This window comes from Anthonomus grandis, chromosome 16, assembly GCF_022605725.1.
Source record: "Anthonomus grandis grandis chromosome 16, icAntGran1.3, whole genome shotgun sequence".
In the NCBI taxonomy this organism is placed as follows: domain Eukaryota; kingdom Metazoa; phylum Arthropoda; class Insecta; order Coleoptera; family Curculionidae; genus Anthonomus; species Anthonomus grandis.
In genome coordinates, this window is record NC_065561.1 from 5603032 (window position 1) to 5622702 (window position 19671).

The window sequence follows — 19671 nt, forward strand, 5'->3', positions numbered from 1 at the left end:
TGTTTTAAAAAAATAATTACAAAAAAAAAGTTAAATATTAGTAGTCATTATGGACAGAAGGTTTATTATTATTATCTGTGTTTTTACAAGTAGTACCAGCACCAGCTATTGCAATCTGATATGAAGTTAGAAATAAAAGTTTAGAACAACTAAAATTAAATATTTTTTCACCTGTCCTTCAAATATATTATCAAATGGTGACCAACATTTTTCATAACAACCTATCTAAATATAAAGTGAAAAAAAGCTAAAATACTAAAGTGCTAACTTATGCACTTACAATATCATTTAGCTAAAGGTCTATTTAAATATTAACTACCAAACTACATTAAATGCCTAATCGTTGAAATCAGTAGCTTTGGTGAATAAATTGCATTAGAGATGATTTTAATGTTATAAATGCTATTGTAAAAATCAACTTTTAACTATATTAACTTCATGTAACTCATCCAAGAATGTATCAGAAAAATCTCATGAATTAAAAATAAATACTTGTAGATGTAGACTCTAGTTAACACGTTGTTTTTTTTAGGTATGTTGTTTAGCTCCTAAACTTCAATAAAATTGTGACGAGCAATTTGTTTATGTAGGTAAGTAAAGTGAATTTATGTATATGTAAAATATTTATAATTATTTGCCAATTTATTTAATTATTATGGATGCTACGAAAGTACTTTTTTCATTTAAATATAAATTGGTCTTCACTAACATGATCGTCGTTCAAACGATGTCATTTGTTACCATAGAGTTTATTATTAATTATGTGTCCACTTTAGTTATTTTATGTTTCTTATTTTCTGCTTGGGCTTATATTTTTATCTTTAAAGAATGGCAGTTACGGAAAAACTCCGTAATTGAGAACTGATTTTAAATAGGTATCTGAATAAAATTTAAATTAAAATTAGAACAATTGGGAACTTCTTTTTTAGCATTTATAAAATAGTTTTCTTATAAATTAGCTAATACTACTTACATAGAGTTTTCAGTGTCTAATCAGTAGCCACCTGTTAGTAGCAATCTTCAGCAACAGTAACCTATTATAAATTATATTAATTTATATGATTTTATTATATGCAAGAAATAATGCAACACAGTTCTTTATCAGGGATATATTTATCTCATTAAAAACTAGTCACTATAGTATATACATTTTTCTTAATAGATGCGAAGTTAACATGCAAATATTTATATTATTTAGTTCTTGATATATTCTAAAGCTTGTGACATTGAGATAATGAAGCGTTTAAAATGATCACTTGACTCCAATTCCAATTAAAAATATATAAGGTGTTTGGATTTCCAATTTAAAAGCCGGCTAATAACTGACCACTAAGACAATTTCTTATAGGCCAACTTTAACCCTAACAAAAACATAATTCATTATACTTCTAGGAAACCATCATACGATTATTAAACGTGCCTGGGATTTATTTTTGGCTATTAAGAGGGGTAAAATGAAGTCAGCTGCTCTGCGCCTTTTATAATATTGGTTACGTCTCTCGTTCTTTGTTCAGTTTGATTAAATTTTACAACAGTTTGAGGAGTAGTTCATTCTTCATTCTATTTCAAATTTTCATTAAACTTTAAACTTTAACTCAATTTCGCTTGGCTCACTGTGTAGAAACAGTTAGTTAAAGTATTTCTATTCAAATGCATCCAAAAGAATGTTTTGAGGCCTTATAAAAAGGTGCGCGTCCAACATACTGGACCAGTTGGTTGGAACCCATTATCAGAAGAAGTAAATCGCTAAACCGCATCGTTCACGTATCTAGTACCACCCGCTACAATCCCGAGTTTATGGGATAAACCTCATTTCGTACTGAGAAAAAGCTGGCCAGCTAACGCGAATGAAAAACTGTAATCGAGAGAAAACCAGGTAAGGTCTCACAACCACTAATTGTCAAAAAAAACAATAAATACAGTCCACTTTTCTCAACAGTGAGCTTTCGATACAGTACTTTCTTAACAAAAATAAAAATCAAATAGACATTCTTATTTTTTATTCTTACTGAAATCGGTTGACTCTCGAACTCCGTTAGTTCCTTAAATATCTAATAATAATATAATTTGTAAGCATTTTAAGTGAAAAAGTGTTTTATTGGTCCTTCATTGGGAAAAAATAAGAAATGAGAGTTTGGGGCATTTGTAAAGGGTGTTTTTCTTAGAGGTTTGGATTTTAAGTTGTCAAAACTCTTTCTGGTGATTGTTAATTTGACAGTTGGTGGTGTATTCGTGGTCAGTACAGTTTGCCATTTCACAATGAATAGACTTACTCCAGAATAACGCTTTCAAATTGTGCAAATATATTTTGAAAATCATAGTTCAATTCGCGAAACTTATCGTGCGCTGCGTCCATTTTACGGTCGACCATCCGAGCAAGCTATTCGAAAAACCATGGATCGTTTTCATACCACGCAGGTTGTGCCCATCCACTTTGTGGAAGATTTTGCGGCAAGATCTTGGCTTGCGAGCTTACAAGATCCAACTTGTGCAAGAACTGAAACCGCGTGACCATTATGCACGCCGTACGTTCGGTGAATAGGCGGAAAACAGTATTCAGCTTGACCCATCTTTTCAATCCAAAATTTTGTTCAGCGATGAGGCTCATTTTTGGTTAAACAATAAGCAAAATTGCCGATTTTGGAGTGGAGAAAATCCATAAGCTTTTGTTGAGACGCCCCTACATCCATTAAAAGTCACAGTTTGGTGTGCTTTATGGTCAGGAGGAATCATTGGCCCATATTTTTTTAAGGATGATAACGACCAGGATGTTACAGTCAATGGAGAACGTTATATATAGAGCCATGATTGCCGACTTTATTGTTCCTCAGTTGAACCGACTTGATATGGCAGAGCTTTGGTTTCAACAAGATGGTGCAACATGCCACACAGCGCGTGACACTATCAATTTATTGCGGGAAACATTCCATGATCGCATAATTTCACGCAATGGACCTGTGAACTGGCCTCCACGATCGTGTGATCGCACACCCCTGGATTACTTTCTTTGGGGATATGTGAAGTCACATGTCTTCAAAGATAAACCACAGACGTTGGATCACTTGGAAGCAAACATTCGCCGCGTTATTGCCGAGATACGGCCCCAGATGCTTGAAAAAGTGGTTGAAAATTGGACCCGTTTACGCTACATTCGAACCAGCATATGTGGGGCATTCGGGCATATGTGGCGCTCATATGCCCGAAATCATTTTTAAGCACTAATGGCATAACAATATCTTTTAAATAAAACCAATACCATGTCAATAAATTTTTTTTATAGTTTTATTTGTATACCTATATAGTAATTTGTATACGTCTCAAAAAAACTTAAATAAGTATTAATAAGGAAAAACTTAATAGTAACTAGAACCAGCAATATATCGAAGGTGGATGGGCTAATTTGGGATTAAGTTAGCCACAATTGAACCAGCGACCATTCATAAGGGATATTAAGTGAAAGACAGAGGATAAAATGTACTGTATGATAAAAAACATCCTATTAGCACAAGCATACAATTTAAAGTTTTAGCCTTTTAAACTGAATTAGAATGAAATTAATTCTGTTAAAAAATTTCCTTTACAATTTCAAAAAGTGATAATTTATAGTCCAATAAAATGTATTGAGTTTTTCTATTATTACCTTTAATCGAAAGCCTTTATATTTATATTATATTATTATATTAAATACTGAAATAATTTTTTAAATTACCCTGAAATAACGAAAAAAAAACTGTATTCGTATCACGTCATTTTAACTCAGATTTTTTTCTGCCTAGGATTTTGCTGCAAGTTAAAATTATATTTGCGAATAAAGCCACGTTTAACAAGAAAGGTGTCTCCATTCTTTTGTTGTTAAATGAAAATCTAAAGTTAAGACTTGACAATTGCTATAACTGGGAAATTAGAGATGATATTTATCCGATAACTCGATTGGTTGAGATAGTAAATGTACCTTACGTGACTTCCACATAGTCCTAAAATTTAGATCTTACCCTCTTAGCTCTGTATGTTTGAAGCTACTTGAATTTATTTGTCTATGAGAATATAAATTAATAACTGATATAATATAATAAATAAATAAATGACAGGAATTGTGATAAAATCAAGACCAAAGAAGAATCAGACAACATTTTTTCAATACAATAAATTAAGTAATTAAAAGTAATCGTCCATTTTTTAAGAAGACCTATTTATTGTATGAAAACTATAAACTTATATTTAAAATAAAATTAGGTTACACGTATTTCACCTCTTAAGGCTAGTGTGGACCTTCTTATTAATTTATCATTTAACCTTGATAAAGTCCATATAATTAAACATGTGTTTATCGATTTCAGTAATCCTTTTGAAGTCATGATTTATTATAATTATATTATCAAAACTTTTAGGATCATATTTGCAGGATCGTAAGCATTATATAGACATAAACGGTAAGACAAGTCCATGCTCAATAATTGTATAGTAGATCAAAACTCGGTCCTCAGGCCACTCCTATATGCTTTGTTTAAATATTGATTTTCAGGTCTATTAGGACAGAATTATACCTTTGCGGATGTTGATTTACACAAACAGTGATTTTGGCAGGCTGGCTAATTTAGTAAATAGCCACTTAGATACTATAACTTGCTATTAATTAATGAATTAAAAGTAAATATATACAAAACCAAATATAAATTTAAACAAGAAAAATTATAAAAAATGTTAAAATAAGTATTACAAAAAGTGGAAGGTATTTAGAGCTTGATGAGAAGTTAACAGGCTAGCACATACCGATCATATAAAAGAATTAAGTTAGTTTCCTTTATCGGGGCTATTTGTAGATGCATACATTTTTGGGTTTTGATGACAAATATAGGATTTATACAGCATATTTTCTATCTGCTATGAGTACCACCTTATTCCAGTGTAGGGCACGTGCAACCAACTTTGGAAAAGTTGAAATTGTTCAAAACAAAGTACTTAAGAGATTATTTAGTGCTCAATAGCGAACCCATACTATAGATCTGCATGAAATACTAAACGTACACTCTTTAAAATAGTATACTTAGCAAAGAGGCAAAATTAGTGTATAAGATTTTTAATAATTACAAAAGTGCAATATACTTATAATTCATTTTGTCGTGATGATATTTAGCTAAGTAATAAGGTAATTCAGCCAGCTATAAGTGAGGCATCAGAAGCTTTGAACAACCTCCCTAATCCTTTATAAATGGAAAAGTGACAACTTTTGTGTTAGTTTTTCTAAGATCAATATAAATTAATGGAAGGATTGTGTGTTTCTCATGTAATGAAAAAGAACATTCATCTGAAAGTAAAATATTTCGCAAAAAAAAAACATTTCTATTTGCTTTTTCTATCATAATTTCACAAAGTTCCATTCTGCGCTACTGGTCTTTGGGACATATCTCCTAAATTTTGGAAAATTTGAAACACTTTTATCCATTTGTTCTCTAAATACCGATTACAGTTTTATAGTCCATACTTAAATAGTCTGCAAAACTTCTACTTGATAATTTTTAAATCTACTTCTATGGCACTAAAAATCACTTCTTCCAGTCATTGGTTCTAGACCTTTTCGATAGAAGATTTTTGCAGTTAAGTGTCGCATTTATGACAATCTTGAAGGCAAAACGATATATCAAAATGCGAAACCACGTTTAAGCTTGTTATATTCGCAAGAACTCGGTCTATTTTCAAATGTAATTAAAAACAAATTTGCACATTAGAGATCCGAACTGCCTCCATAAAACTATTTATTAACTTAAACCCTTTCAGAAGGAGTATAATCAACCACAACAGTTAACAAATAAATAATAGCGCTTTAAAATTCAACAGTACAGCATGCAGTCACACAGCAGACCGAGGCATGCTAATATTAATATTTTTATTGTTATTATATGATAAAAACGGAAGAGGAAGAGGAAGTCTTAAGGAAATCTTAACTTTCCTAATGTGTAATAAAAAAGAAGTACCCGATCAGCTTCTGAAAATCATCTTTAAAAAATAATTTTAAAGCGTGCACACTTACAGATGTTAAATTTTTTATTATTAAAATCTTATTATTATTTATTGGTACAAAAAACCCTGAACCTATGTCTCCAGAAAACACCTTTGCTATATGGCCTTTCAAAATACACAAATAAAACATCCCCATTCGACCTGTGGTATTCTTTATTGACTCACCTGTGTATAACGAATTTTTCTGGCTCAATAATATTTTTAAAGAGACCCTTTAATTTAAAAATAAATATTCCATCAAAAATTTAGTCGATTTTTATCAATTTTTTTTTTAATGTTAGACAAACACTGAAATGACTGTGGCTTCATGTTTATCACCATTTTTTTGTGTGGTCTTTATGAGAAATTTGGAATAACAAATAGTGTCAAGCGGCTTTCCTTACTTTTGTACAACCTATAATAAGAGGAACCTGCACGACATTTTTATAATATGAACATGGAATGATAAACAATTGTTTGATTTTTCAAATTATGTTAATACATTTAAGTTACCTTTTAAAAGAAAGTTAGTGTCACAGTCTGTTAAACCAGAAGTGATGGAAAACAATAGAATATGTCAAAAGATGCTTTTATAACTATTCTATCGATATTCCAAATTTCATTTGTTTATCTTCAAAAGTAAAAAAGTTATTAAGTGTTCCCTTTTTTTCTTTGTCACACGGTATATATTGTAACATGTAATTTTTAAATTTTGAATAGGGTCAAATATTGGTTCTCATAATTATTTAAGAGAAAAAATGTATTAGAATAATTTATTGAGCACCAACATCTGCAACTAACAAAATAACTTTAAGTATTTTTGATTTTCCGTCTGGGAGTAACAGCCAAAAATATTTACGAATTTTTTTTATTGCCTTGTATTTACAAGTATGCCAGCCAAAATTTATTACCTTGACTGGTGATGAACATCAAATAATTTGTCATAATAAGTTAAAATTCCACATTCAAAAACCCAACTATGAGTTACACTATTAAAGAAAAAAAAGTACTAATGGTTAAACGGTTTTACCAAGGCAATCTACCGACTTGTTTGGAGCTTTTTTTTTCGAATAGGCCGATACCAGGAAAACCAACAGTTAATAGAACTATTACAAAATTTGAGCAAACGGGCACTGTAGTAAACAATGGCAAATTTGAGGCAAACAATGGACGAAAGGATCATCAAAGGCGAGAAAATGAAAACAAATATAGAGACTAGCAGGTTTTTTTATATGTGGAAGAAAATAAAGGAAAAATAACTAAAAGAAATCTTAAAGAGATTATGGGCAATGATCATATAACTGCGTTTCAGGCTTTAGAAAAACAGAAATATATTTCGTACAAATGTGGAAGGCATCAGGAGCTTAGAGGTGGGGATGAATTACGGCGGCAGGAATTCTGTTTGGATATGATGGAAAGGACAAACATGGATAAGGATTTTATAAGAAATATTTGTTTCACAAAAGAATGCACTTTTACTTTAAACAATGAACCTAACGTTCAAAATTAACGGTATAGACATATAACAACACGAACTCAGTATCCACAGAAAGTTAATGTTTGAGCGAGGATTTTCAGACACCACACTTTAGAACTATTCTTTCTCAATCGAAGTTTAAAAGTAAATTATTATTTAAAATTACTTGAGGTACAAACTTTTTTCAGTTTAAATGATCGTGCCGGGGAAAATCAAGAGGTTTTGTATCAAATGGATAGTTGCATACTACGATTACTATTTGTCGCGTCACCAAAACTACCCGTCTCAGCAACACGTCGGTTCGGTTGAAATAAAAGGCAGCTTTTCTAAACACAATCCTTTAATTTCTTAAACTGACCAAATTAGAAAAACAAGTAACGTTGAAAAGTATATACAACAAAAAAGATAGATAATAATTAATGGTAAGTTAAATATTCAGCAAGCAAAGCCTCGAAATTCGAAAAAGAACCCGTCGAGAAAAATATTGGCTTTCGATGCCTGCCGAAACCGTAACGATACTTAAAGTTGGAATTCAGTTTTCTCAAAAGCAAAACACATTTATCTAACCCAATACGTGCTTCAAAGGCCATTTAACTGAGCCCCTGTGAAACACATGTCTTCGGTCATAAATTAATAGACAAGGGATCACAAGACCGTCCGTTATACCCTCAATAAAATCATAAACTTGTACCTTTGAAGAGGATTGGGAAAAACATGTGCATTGCATCTTAAACTGAAATTTCTCTTATTCTATGAAATGTCACACAAATTGTTTCCTAAAACTATTTACTGGCTCTAACATACTCCCACCTGAGACCTAGATTACTCTGTAACGAGGTCTCATACAAATAGAGACAGTTCGATAAAACATCTAGTTAAATATACATTCACAATAAGAGGATCAAAAACAGGAAAATTTCTAACAAACAAAAAAAAAACTCATAAAAAGATACATACAGTAATTTCGACCCTTAAACGTAAACAAAGAACCAAAATCATTACTAAAAAATAAAAACACATACATAAAAAATCAACTCCTCTTTATACAATATTATTATTCTACACCATATCTCCTAGGAGATTTAATTTCACGCCCACTTCGCGTAATCACTTTCTCTGCGGGTGCTCTGCTTTTAATCACTCCCGAATTCGCCTCACTTTTTTCCGCACTTTCACTCACTGCTGCTGAAGCGGCTGGATCATTGTTGGTCCCTTCGTTTTCCTTGGAATTTTTCGATCTGTCAGTCCTCAAGTTGTACTCGGAAGGGTCTGTACACTCCAATGGATAAAGGCGCTGTATGGGTCGTAAATACTGGCCTTTACGCGAAATAACCTTAACCAGGCGAACCCTGTTATCTTTGCCATGTATCACTTCGCTTACTCTCCCCATTGGCCAATTTATGCGTTTATCCTGGTCATTCCCGATTAGTACAACCTCTCCCACCGCTATCTGCCGACCTCCTCGACGTTTTTGTAGGAACTGAAGCTGTCCCAGGTACTCGCTCCGGAACCTTTTTTGCAGATCTTCTCTTAACTTGGCTTTATATATTATTTTCCTGCAAAGAGTTTTCCGGTCTGCCTCGTCAAAATCAGGAACAACACCCTCCGTCAAATCTCTTAAAAACATCATCGGTGTTAATGGAGTTAGATCTTCCGGATCATTCGACACAAATGTTATAGGTCGTGAATTTATGATTGCTTCGCAATCACAAATCAGGGTAGATAAGTCCTCGTATGAGAGAGAAGCGCGACCCAGCACTTTTCTTAATAGTGGTTTTAGGATCCCGATCAGTCTTTCCCAAAACCCCCCCCACCATGAACCAGTTGGGGGGTTAAAGCGCCACTTAATACGTTCAACGCCACTTTTCTCCACAATTTCGCGAAAGTTCACGCGCGAAAACATATTGTCCGTGCCTACAAAATTTGTCCCATTGTCACTGTAGATCGTCTTTGGCCGCCCACGTCTGGCAATAAAGCGTCTTAGGGCTTGCATGAAACTCGCTACTGATAGAGACATGCACAATTCCAAATGTACAGCGCGATAGATTGCACAGGTAAAAATGCATATCCACACTTTTTCACCAGTTTTGATGTATAGAGGGCCCGTCATATCTACGCCACTGACTTCAAAAGGTGCAGCATCGCGAACACGGTCTGAGGGTAGAGGTGGAGCGCCTTCATAAAATGGCTTACTGTTATGTCTCCTGCACACCGCACACTTAGATATCACTGCTTTTATCGCGCGTCTACTACCCAAAATCCAAAATTTTTCACGCAATAAGCTAGTAAGTCCCTGAACACCCACGTGGCATGCTTTTGAGTGTTCTTGTGATATCAACTGTGTAATAACAGGGTGTTTATTAGGCAACACTATCGGATGTCTAAATAATTCTAAGTCTTTTCTGTTACTTATTCTAGACCTTAACCGTAAAAGTCCATGTTCGTCCTTAAACACGTCGAGAGAAGACAAGTGTTTATCGTTTACTTCCTTAAAACTATCGCGTTGTGTGACTTTTAATACCTGTTGTTCGGCTAAAATAAATTCCTCGGCAGTAATAGGGCCCTCACGCTTGCTGTTCCTGTTTTTTATATTGTGTAGGAAGCGATGTATCCAGGCTTGCATCCTTATCGTCTTTGTATATTTTGAAAAGTAGTTAAGGTGCCAATCTTCGGTATTCATTGTCACTGCCAGCTCCGTCTCTTTGTTAACTAATGAGGTAATAAGTTTTCTCTTTCTTTCCTGGGATATTTCTGCTTCAATTAAATCGAAATTCTCTGTAGGCCACTCGGCAACATCCTTGTATAGCCATTCCGGTCCCTCCCACCATTTCGATTTGAGTAGCTTTCCAGCAGAACATCCACGTGACGGTAGATCAGCAGGATTAGACACACCCGGCACATCTTTAACTGCAGTTGATTTTCGTATTTCTTCCACACGATTCCAGACAAACGTAGCCCACTCTTCTTCATGTTGTATCCAAAACAGAGTTGTAGAAGAGTCGGTCCAAAAAAATGCTTCAGCGTTAATCTTTAAGTTTCTCTTAACACTGTTAAATAAACGGACTCCAATGACAGCAGCCATCAATTCAAGTCTAGGTATCGATAATTTCTTTAATGGTGCTACTCTTGACTTGGCTGTCAGTAAATGAACAAAAACCCGTCCATTGTGTCCAATGCCTCGAAGAAAAACTGCTGCAGAAAATGCACTTTTACTGGCGTCGCAAAACGTATGTATACTTAACTGCCTGGCATCATCACATTCCACCCATCTGGGAATTTTTATTTCCATCAAAAAGGGAAGCTCTTTGATCCACAATCGAAAATTGTGTGCCATTTCCTCCTCTACCGGGATATCCCAACCCATTGATTTTTCCCAAGTCTGCTGCAATAAAATCTTAGGATACAGTGTCGCTGGACAGGTAAATCCTATAGGGTCAAATACTCTCTGGGTCAATGACAACATAAACCTTTTTGTCACCGGCCTACTAAGCAGTTCGTCAGGGCGTTCCAGGTCAATTTTAACGCCTAAGGTGTCTTTAGCGGTGTCCCATCTCATCCCAAGTACCGAGGAGCCTTTATATGCGTCTACCTGCATTTGGCCTGTGTACTCCCACCCTCTTAATTCAAAAGCGCCGTCGGCCATTATCAGAGACGCCTCTTCGATGAATGTTCTTAAAGTATCCATACTGTCCACACTCGTGACACAATTGTCGACATAAAAACCCTTTAACAATCGCTGGACGGTTTCTAGGGCATATGTCTCTTGTAGCTTTTTGTTCAAATGGTATTCTAAAGTAGCCCCTAATAAAAATGGACTACTGTTTATACCAAAGACGACTCTACGGTGTCGAAAAATCTTTTGACTTCCATCTCGGCAGACCCATAAAAATCGGAGATAATCCCGGTCGGCTTCATTCAGGCTAATTTGTAAAAAGGCTTTTTTAATATCAGATATCACCCCGATTTTATTGGCCCTAAATCTCAGCAAAATATTCGGTATTTCCTCTATGAGATTTAAACCTTTTTCGAGGCACTGATTTAGTGAGGGCTTTGCCCTTTCTTTTGCGGAAGCGTCGAATACCGGCCTTATTTTTGTCGTGCTCGACACCTTGACAACCGGTCGGTGTGGCAGGTAGTGGGCCTCGGTATTAGGGTTTGTGTCGGAAACTTCTTCGATAATACCCTCTTCAAGCCATTCGTTAAAAATTTGGTTATATGGCTCGAATAGCCCAGCCTGATGCAGCTTTCTCACGGTGATGTCAAGTCTTTTCTTCGCAATGTTATAGTTGCTTGGCAACTCTGGATGGTTTTCTACCCACGGTAGTCGAACTTCGTACCGCGCTTCGCTATTAACTGTCACTGTTTTCAAGAAGAAATCCTTTGCGGCCAAAGCACTCTCTTCTCGTGTTCTCTGCACTGCTGGATCCGTAATACCTAGAGTCTCCAATTCCCACAAATTAGCTAAGGACGAATCGCTGATAAAAAGAGATAAAGCTGTAATGGTTCTTGCATTATTCTCATCCTCAGGTATTTTCCCCATCAATGACCATCCCAAAAGGGTTTCCATTGCGACCAAACCACATGGCAAAACGTATCTCTGGCCCGTATACAACTTGCCTGCGACATCTGCGCCAACTAGTACCTCAATAGGTAACTCATCTGAGGTATCGGAGAGCGTTATACCGAGCTGATTTATTTCTCGCAGCCACGGACCTTCAAAAACAGGTGAAACCGATGTGCAAATAATATCCTGATCCAAAGCTTCGAAGGTGCAAACATAATCATTATGTCTCAGACAAATGTCATAACAATTATGCGGCCGTAAAATTTGATTTCCCCCAAATAAACCATGCAATAAATTAATCTTTTGTTTGGCGATGTAACCTAGACTGCCGGCCGTGGACGCTAGAATATATGACTTCTGAGACCCTGTATCTATTAAGGCACGCACAGTCTTTGAACCCCTTGGACCATCTAATTTTATGCATAGGGTTTGCAAAAATACCCGTGTGTTGGTACTATTCGCTAAAGTCTGATTCGCGCCCGCACTCGGAATATGACTGTTATCAGAAATTTCGCTGTTCTGAGGCCGCTTTTCTAAGATGCCTGGGCACATGATTTCCACATGTGACCTGCTACAGATAATACATCTTATTTTAGCGCGGCATTTTCGTGAAATATGTCCGACTTTCAAACAACGAAAACACGCACCTAGGTCGCTTAAGGTTTGGCGTTTTTGCTTGTAAGACAATTTTTGTGCGCGGAAGCATTTTTCACTATCATGAGAATTGTTATTGCAGAAAACGCATCGGTATTCGCTTGTGTTATTTGCTAAACCAGTGGCAGTGGGAATAGAGTTAGAAGGTACGATTTTATTGCTATTCGGATACTTATTTCTAGCAACATCCCTAGGGGGTTTAGTTATACCTAAACCAAAACCTTCTACAGCCAACGATATGTGTTGTTCATTGTCAACTTCATTTTTTAAAAACAACATTAGACTTTGCAGGCGATTTTCAAGGCTCGATTCTCCATTGCTCCCACTGATATCCATAGACGGCACGCGTTGCCAGACGCGAAGAAGATCTGGTGGAAAACAAGATTCTATGAGTGGGAATAACATGGCCGCGTACTTATCCGCCGTTATACCGAGTGTTTCTAACGCACGTAATTGAGTCTCTATCTTGTCGTAAAGCAACGAGAGTTCAATTTTTTCACTAGACATAGCGTTACTAATAATCAATTTTAATAACTCGCGTACGTAAACTTCAATTTGAAGATCATCTCGACCAAATCGCGCCTTTAAACAGTTTACAATATTAGAATAGTTACTACCGGTCGCGGGAAAACTGTCTACTAATTGTCTTGCTCGGCTACCCGGCACCGTTGCCTGGATTAAATATTCGACCTTATCACCCAAGTCTAAATCAAGGTCGTCGTGAATTTTCTTGAATTGGGACCAAAACGGAAGCCAGTCTTTAATTGTCCCATCAAACTTTTTAAATTCTAATATCGGTAACTTGAACTTTCGCTTACCTTGTTCTATAATTGTGTTCCTACCGCTACATGAGTGGTTCGATCTCACCTCATCAGCCAACGCAGGTGGCTTAAAAAACTCCTCACAGCGTATGCACAAATCACAGAACTTATGTTCGTAGGTGTCGTTACCTTCAGCCTCGGTCAACAAATCTTTTTCACTAGCGTCTTCTACCAGCATCGAATTGTAAATCTCCTCATCTAGTTTTTTGAGATTCTCATGTTTTTGCTGGAGAATATTCCAAGAAACCTGCACTAGCCGCTGCTCTACTCCTGCCTTAGATAGCAAGTCCAAAAGCTCATTTGCTACCTTCGTGAAAGAAGTGCGAACTACTTTGCGATTTTTCTTTTGTTGTTCCATATTCCGAAATAATAATAATAACAAACTGTCTATGCTTCCAGTTTGCTTCTGCAAAGTTCACTGAGTATCGTTTCACTCACCAATTAAAATAATCTTTCACTCTCCCGTGGACTTGCTTTCGATCAAGACTAAACGGTCAGTTTTCTAGTCCTGTCACGGTCGCCACTAATTATGTCGCGTCACCAAAACTACCCGTCTCAGCAACACGTCGGTTCGGTTGAAATAAAAGGCAGCTTTTCTAAACACAATCCTTTAATTTCTTAAACTGACCAAATTAGAAAAACAAGTAACGTTGAAAAGTATATACAACAAAAAAGATAGATAATAATTAATGGTAAGTTAAATATTCAGCAAGCAAAGCCTCGAAATTCGAAAAAGAACCCGTCGAGAAAAATATTGGCTTTCGATGCCTGCCGAAACCGTAACGATACTTAAAGTTGGAATTCAGTTTTCTCAAAAGCAAAACACATTTATCTAACCCAATACGTGCTTCAAAGGCCATTTAACTGAGCCCCTGTGAAACACATGTCTTCGGTCATAAATTAATAGACAAGGGATCACAAGACCGTCCGTTATACCCTCAATAAAATCATAAACTTGTACCTTTGAAGAGGATTGGGAAAAACATGTGCATTGCATCTTAAACTGAAATTTCTCTTATTCTATGAAATGTCACACAAATTGTTTCCTAAAACTATTTACTGGCTCTAACACTATTCGAATATCTAAATAACACTTTCAAGGGGAATGTTATTGGCCTGCGACACGTAATAAATTGGGCACCAAGGTCTTCTGGTCTCTTTCCAAACGATTTTTTTCTGTGAGGCCATTTAAAAATCAAATTTACAATCAGAACTATCCAGAATCAATAAGATATGTCCATATCTCGAAGAGTTTAAAAATACGATTTCGATGGAATGTACTAAAATTTCAGTTTATCAATTAGCGAATCTTAAAAATGAGTTTTACGACCGTTTGGGTCATTGGTTAGCGGCTTACGGAGGACTGTTTAAACATTTTTGTTTAAGTTAATATTTTAGGTTTAATAAATTATTTTTATTTAAAAAGTTAAGTCTTAAAGTTTACAGGTGTTTTTAAAAATATTTCATAATAATTTGTGTGCATGACAATGTGTACGATTGTATGAATTGTCAATAATAAATTCATTAAAACCACAATGTTATTATGACAGTTTACTTGACAGTTTACCCTCACCTAACCTTCTTACCTTGAGCGATACTTTTCACCAATAACTTCTAAATGGGCAAATCTACAAAATTAAAAGTTATCCTGTTGGTGACAGATTTTAGTGCTTTTTAATTTACTCTAATACATTTTTTCTCCAAAATAATTAGGAAACCCAATATTTGACTTTGAGCTTAATGAGTATTTGATTTTACGGTTTTTGGGGTATCATGCTTCCAAGAACCATGATGTGATAAGAGCTTTGGTGTACTCTTTTCATTCAGCCGTCTCTCTTCAAATAATGGCGATCTAAATGGCAAGCAACTCGTTAAACAACTGCTCTAAAGATTTTGGATAAGCCATCTGTGTAGATCCTTGAGCAATAAGTTTTGTTTTCTCACTATTCACCTTTCCCCTGAATTCTTCCCTCGATAACCAACCTATGTATTTCATATTTCTCTCCACTTATCCTATGTCCAAAACACCTTAATTTGCACTCTTTGATTTTTATCATTAGTTCTGCATTCTATTGAGAACTTTGGTGTTCCTTATTTTTTCGATTCAGGATATGTGTGCTTCTCTTATACAATTTGAAAGCTTTAATGCTTTTTCAAGCAAGGAATTGGGAGTCAAATGCAGCCATATAGGAGGATGAAGGTTGGTGAAGGCTTAGGGCTAGGTCACACCTGATAAAAAAGTTTTTTATGCCGATGAGAGCATACACTTTGCATAAAATATTAAGACTTTGTAAAAATTTTATAATTTTACTCTAAATAAAACATAAATTTTTGGCAAATCATGTTTCATAAAAGCCTGGATTAGAATATGCCAAACTGGTTTTCTCATGGATCTTTTCTATTATCCTTTATTGTATATTGGGCTTTATATTAAGGCCAATATAACGAAAAGTACAAATAATTAACAGAAAAGAAATAAGGAATGAAACAAACCATTACCGGATTAAATCGGAACCCCCGAGATATTAATGAAACAGTGGAAAAAAAAACAAAAAAAAAATCGTTTTTTCTTACGGTACCACTTTTTTTCTAAAACGATTATTGACATATTTTAAAATAAGCCCTAAACTTGCAATTACCAGTAAAAAAACCCAAGCAAAAAATTATTTTTCTTTTGGTCGAAAATCGAAAGGGATGTTTTATACGGCGCGGCGGATCCGAATTTTGTGCGAAGACTCCCCTGCGGGAGAACCCCTGTACTGGAGCTTCGCTCTAATAATATACACTTTCCAAAAAAGACTCAAAACTTTAGATTTATTTCTTACTTTACAGATCTATCTCAAGATCTACAAAATTTTTGGTTAATAAAATATTAACCATTTCTTTTGAGAGAACACTCTAAAGAATAACATTGTTAGCGTAAAGAACAAAAACGATGTTTCATCTAATTTAGAGTATTGGTAAGAGTGTCTTTAGGAGGCTAAAAGAACATAATATAAGCTTGGTCAAGAGGTTTAGGGACGTTAGATTAGTGCATTTTCTATTACTGTTTTTTAAAGATGTGATTTTCAAAAGGTGTTAATCAGGTATTTCTCCTTATTATTCTGTTAATTTAAATAGTTTGTCCTATTTTATTATTTTTATTTAGGTCTGATAACTGCTACATGCCTTAAGGATCGAAACATGTATACCCTATTTTAAATCTAAATATCAGTTAGAGGCTTTTATCCAAACTTGTAGTTTTCTTGTAAATTAACTAATGCCGTATGTGATAGCATGTCTTGATAATAAATACAATATTCGTGTAAAACAAACACCAATAAAATTTTTCGAAGCCGTATTAGGCTCAAATACTTACTTTTGTTTTCAAGTATTATACAGGGTGTTTGAAAAATAGACGGAGATATTTCAATGGGTGATTCCTTGCAAGAAAATATGAGAAAAAGTTTATACAAAGATGGGTCCAGAAATGCACAGTTTTGAAGATACAGGGTGATAATTTTTTTTTAATAATAATTTTTTATTAATATAAAAAAATATTTACTCGATTTTTTTGAAATTTGGCAGTATTACTTGTTGTGTTAAGGGGCTAATTTAGTTCTAATTAGATTAAAATTATAAGTGCTAGTGGCGTCCCGGGGGACATCTTGACAAATATTATTGCCAAAAAAATTTACGCCACTGCATTTTTTTTCAACTTTAATATTTGTCGTTTGATTAAGCACAAAACTTTTTTACAGTATTTCCAGCAAGGAAATACGGTAAAAAAGGACCAAGAATTTATTATTTTGGCCTCTTATTACGGGTTACACCCGGAGACAGATGCATGGTTTTAACGAATGAATGGGAAGAGAGCTCCGTCTCCCATGCGATCTGAATTTTGGTTGCCCACCAGAAACCGATGTTGCCGGGGACGACTACGTCAGTGAGCTGCATAGGAAAATGGATCGCATTCATAATCAAGTATGCACTTTTATTCACGACGCCAGCGATCAAATACAAGAAGAATTTGATGTCAATGTCGTACAAAGAGCTGGAAGCCATTAATGATGTTCTTTATAGAATACAATACCGTCGAGGGGTAAAGCCAGAGCCATTCACTTTCATCGACTGGCTCCGTACTATGGAAACCACGAAGACGCCGAGCTGTTGTTGTGTATCCGAATTTTATTTAGGGAAATAAGACCTTAAATAATTTTTAGGTACAACTTTTGAAGTGGACTGTATTAAATTCAGGAGACGCCGGCACTTAATATTTATTCTAAATGATTAGTATGCTCCCTCACCGCATTTAATGAATGTAAAGAAATAATAAACTCGGACTTAACACTTTTGCAGGAGAGGTATCAGGGGAAAAGCACTATAATATGGTACTGGTACTATTCGGTCTATATACTGTACTGCACTACCCAAATCCTTACTGAGCCAGGCCGTATTCTGACCTTCTTGACCCTCTTATATATGTAGGTACATTTATGAACAATATACTTTTAGGAATAGTAGATTGTGTGAAAGGGAATAATTAAATAGGAGTAACTAGGAAATCAAGAAAGTCAGAGGTATGGTGTAATATATAAGTGTTAAATTACTTTAAACCGCGCAAAACAAAATTCAATGCAAATAGCATCGGAGCCATAAAAGAAAGAAAAACATCAAACAACTTCTTCCAATAATAAACTGGTACGTGATTATTCAAAAACCCATTAAATTGGTAACAAAAAAAGTAAAAGAATGAAAAATTCTAATAATATAATAACAGCGGGGACGCACCAAGGGTAATACCAGAAGCCAACATAGAAGGACGTTTGGGACGCTTTATGCTCTCTTAAGGAGGATTTGCTTGCCTAGGATCTGAGAAGCTTAGCAATTTCCAAACTCGCAGCATGTTAGAAGTAGTCAGGTCTACTGTCATGCATGTTCTAATATATTATAGCGTACGAAATTTAATTAAAATAAATAAGTAATCGAGTATATCATTACGACTATTACAATATTAATAAAACAGAAATGTACGTAATAAATATCATGTGTTTGCTTACCTAAATATTGTAAAGTATTAAAATTTAATAAAAGTAAAGTGTTAAAATAATAATTTTCTTAAAATTTGGACAGCATATAATACCGCAGATATTAATAGGAACTGGATGAAGATTTTAGATAATGCAAATTTGTCATTTTATTCACTGAATAATGCATCCAAATAAAAAGTATTTCAATGAGAATGTCAGATCTGAATTGCGCGCCATATTTGACAGTCATAATGTCATATAATTAACACGTAAAAAAAAAACAAAAGTAGACAGATATGAATTAGTAAACGTAGGTAAGCGTTACACTCTAGAACAACGCGTCCTGATTGTCAAAAATTCTTATCACATTAGGAAAAGCTTGATTGCCAATATTCGTAAAATGCATCCAATATTCCATCGAAATAATGCTCCTAATTCATCTATTATAAAAAGAATAACCAAAAAATTCAAAAGTATGGGTTCGGTAACATTACCAATGTTAAACATACCATACGAGTTCGTGGAGGTTGTTCAAAAGAAAACATCACCAATTTACCAATTGATATTTTTGGATCAATGGATAATTGGATCTTGGAGCAAACTGCTCAATTGGATGCCTTTATCAATAGGGAAAAATGTCGCATTAAGGGCTTAGAAAATCTACTCAAGATTTATCAGAAATAAATGCATCCACAACGTGGATCCTCACGGCAATATGGTGTGCATTATTATCTGGAGGAATAATTAGCCCATTTTTCTGCGAATACCAAGAAGGCAACGCAGTAACGGTGAATGGTGAACCTTATCATGCTATAATAATATAGTTTCTTATACCCTAAAAACCATCGCTCTTCTCCGGCACCTCTATTGGTGCTTAACCATAAATCTTTCTTTATCCTAGAGTACTTATCTACTAATTAACGGCCATTCTGATGTTACGATATTGGGTATAGTGGTATTACATATAGTATATATTTTTTACATGCCACAGACCATACATTTTTAGTCTGAAAATTAAAACTCAGATTAAAGAAGCTAAAAATAACAAAAGAAAATAAACTGAAAGACCCAAGAAACATTTAACCTTATAAAAGAACGGAGACAAATTAAAAAAAGAGTTCTTAAGAAACACAAACAAATTAACAGAGT

General features: G+C 34.8%; 2 protein-coding genes across 3 annotated transcripts in view; one reads left to right on the top strand and one right to left on the bottom strand.

The window, feature by feature from the left end:
- The window catches only part of LOC126745931 (adenylate cyclase type 5), a 652711-nt gene that overhangs the window by 94149 nt on the left and 538891 nt on the right, over positions 1-19671 (top strand). Inside the window, exon 2 of one of the 2 annotated variants that reach the window (XM_050453997.1) lies at positions 533-590. The exons of the other annotated variant lie outside the window; for it this stretch is intronic. The gene's annotated coding sequence lies outside the window, so the exon portion shown is untranslated. The remainder of the gene's footprint in view (positions 1-532; positions 591-19671) is intronic. 2 annotated transcript variants of the gene reach the window in all.
- Positions 8529-13871, bottom strand: LOC126745954 (uncharacterized). Its single transcript, XM_050454015.1, has one exon. It carries the CDS (start codon positions 13869-13871, stop codon positions 8529-8531), a length of 5343 nt encoding a protein of 1780 aa, XP_050309972.1.

Excerpts from the sequence above, each read along its gene's own strand:
- LOC126745954 (XM_050454015.1), bottom strand. The coding sequence starts at position 13,871 with ATGGAACAACAAAAGAAAAATCGCAAAGTAGTTCGCACTTCTTTCACG.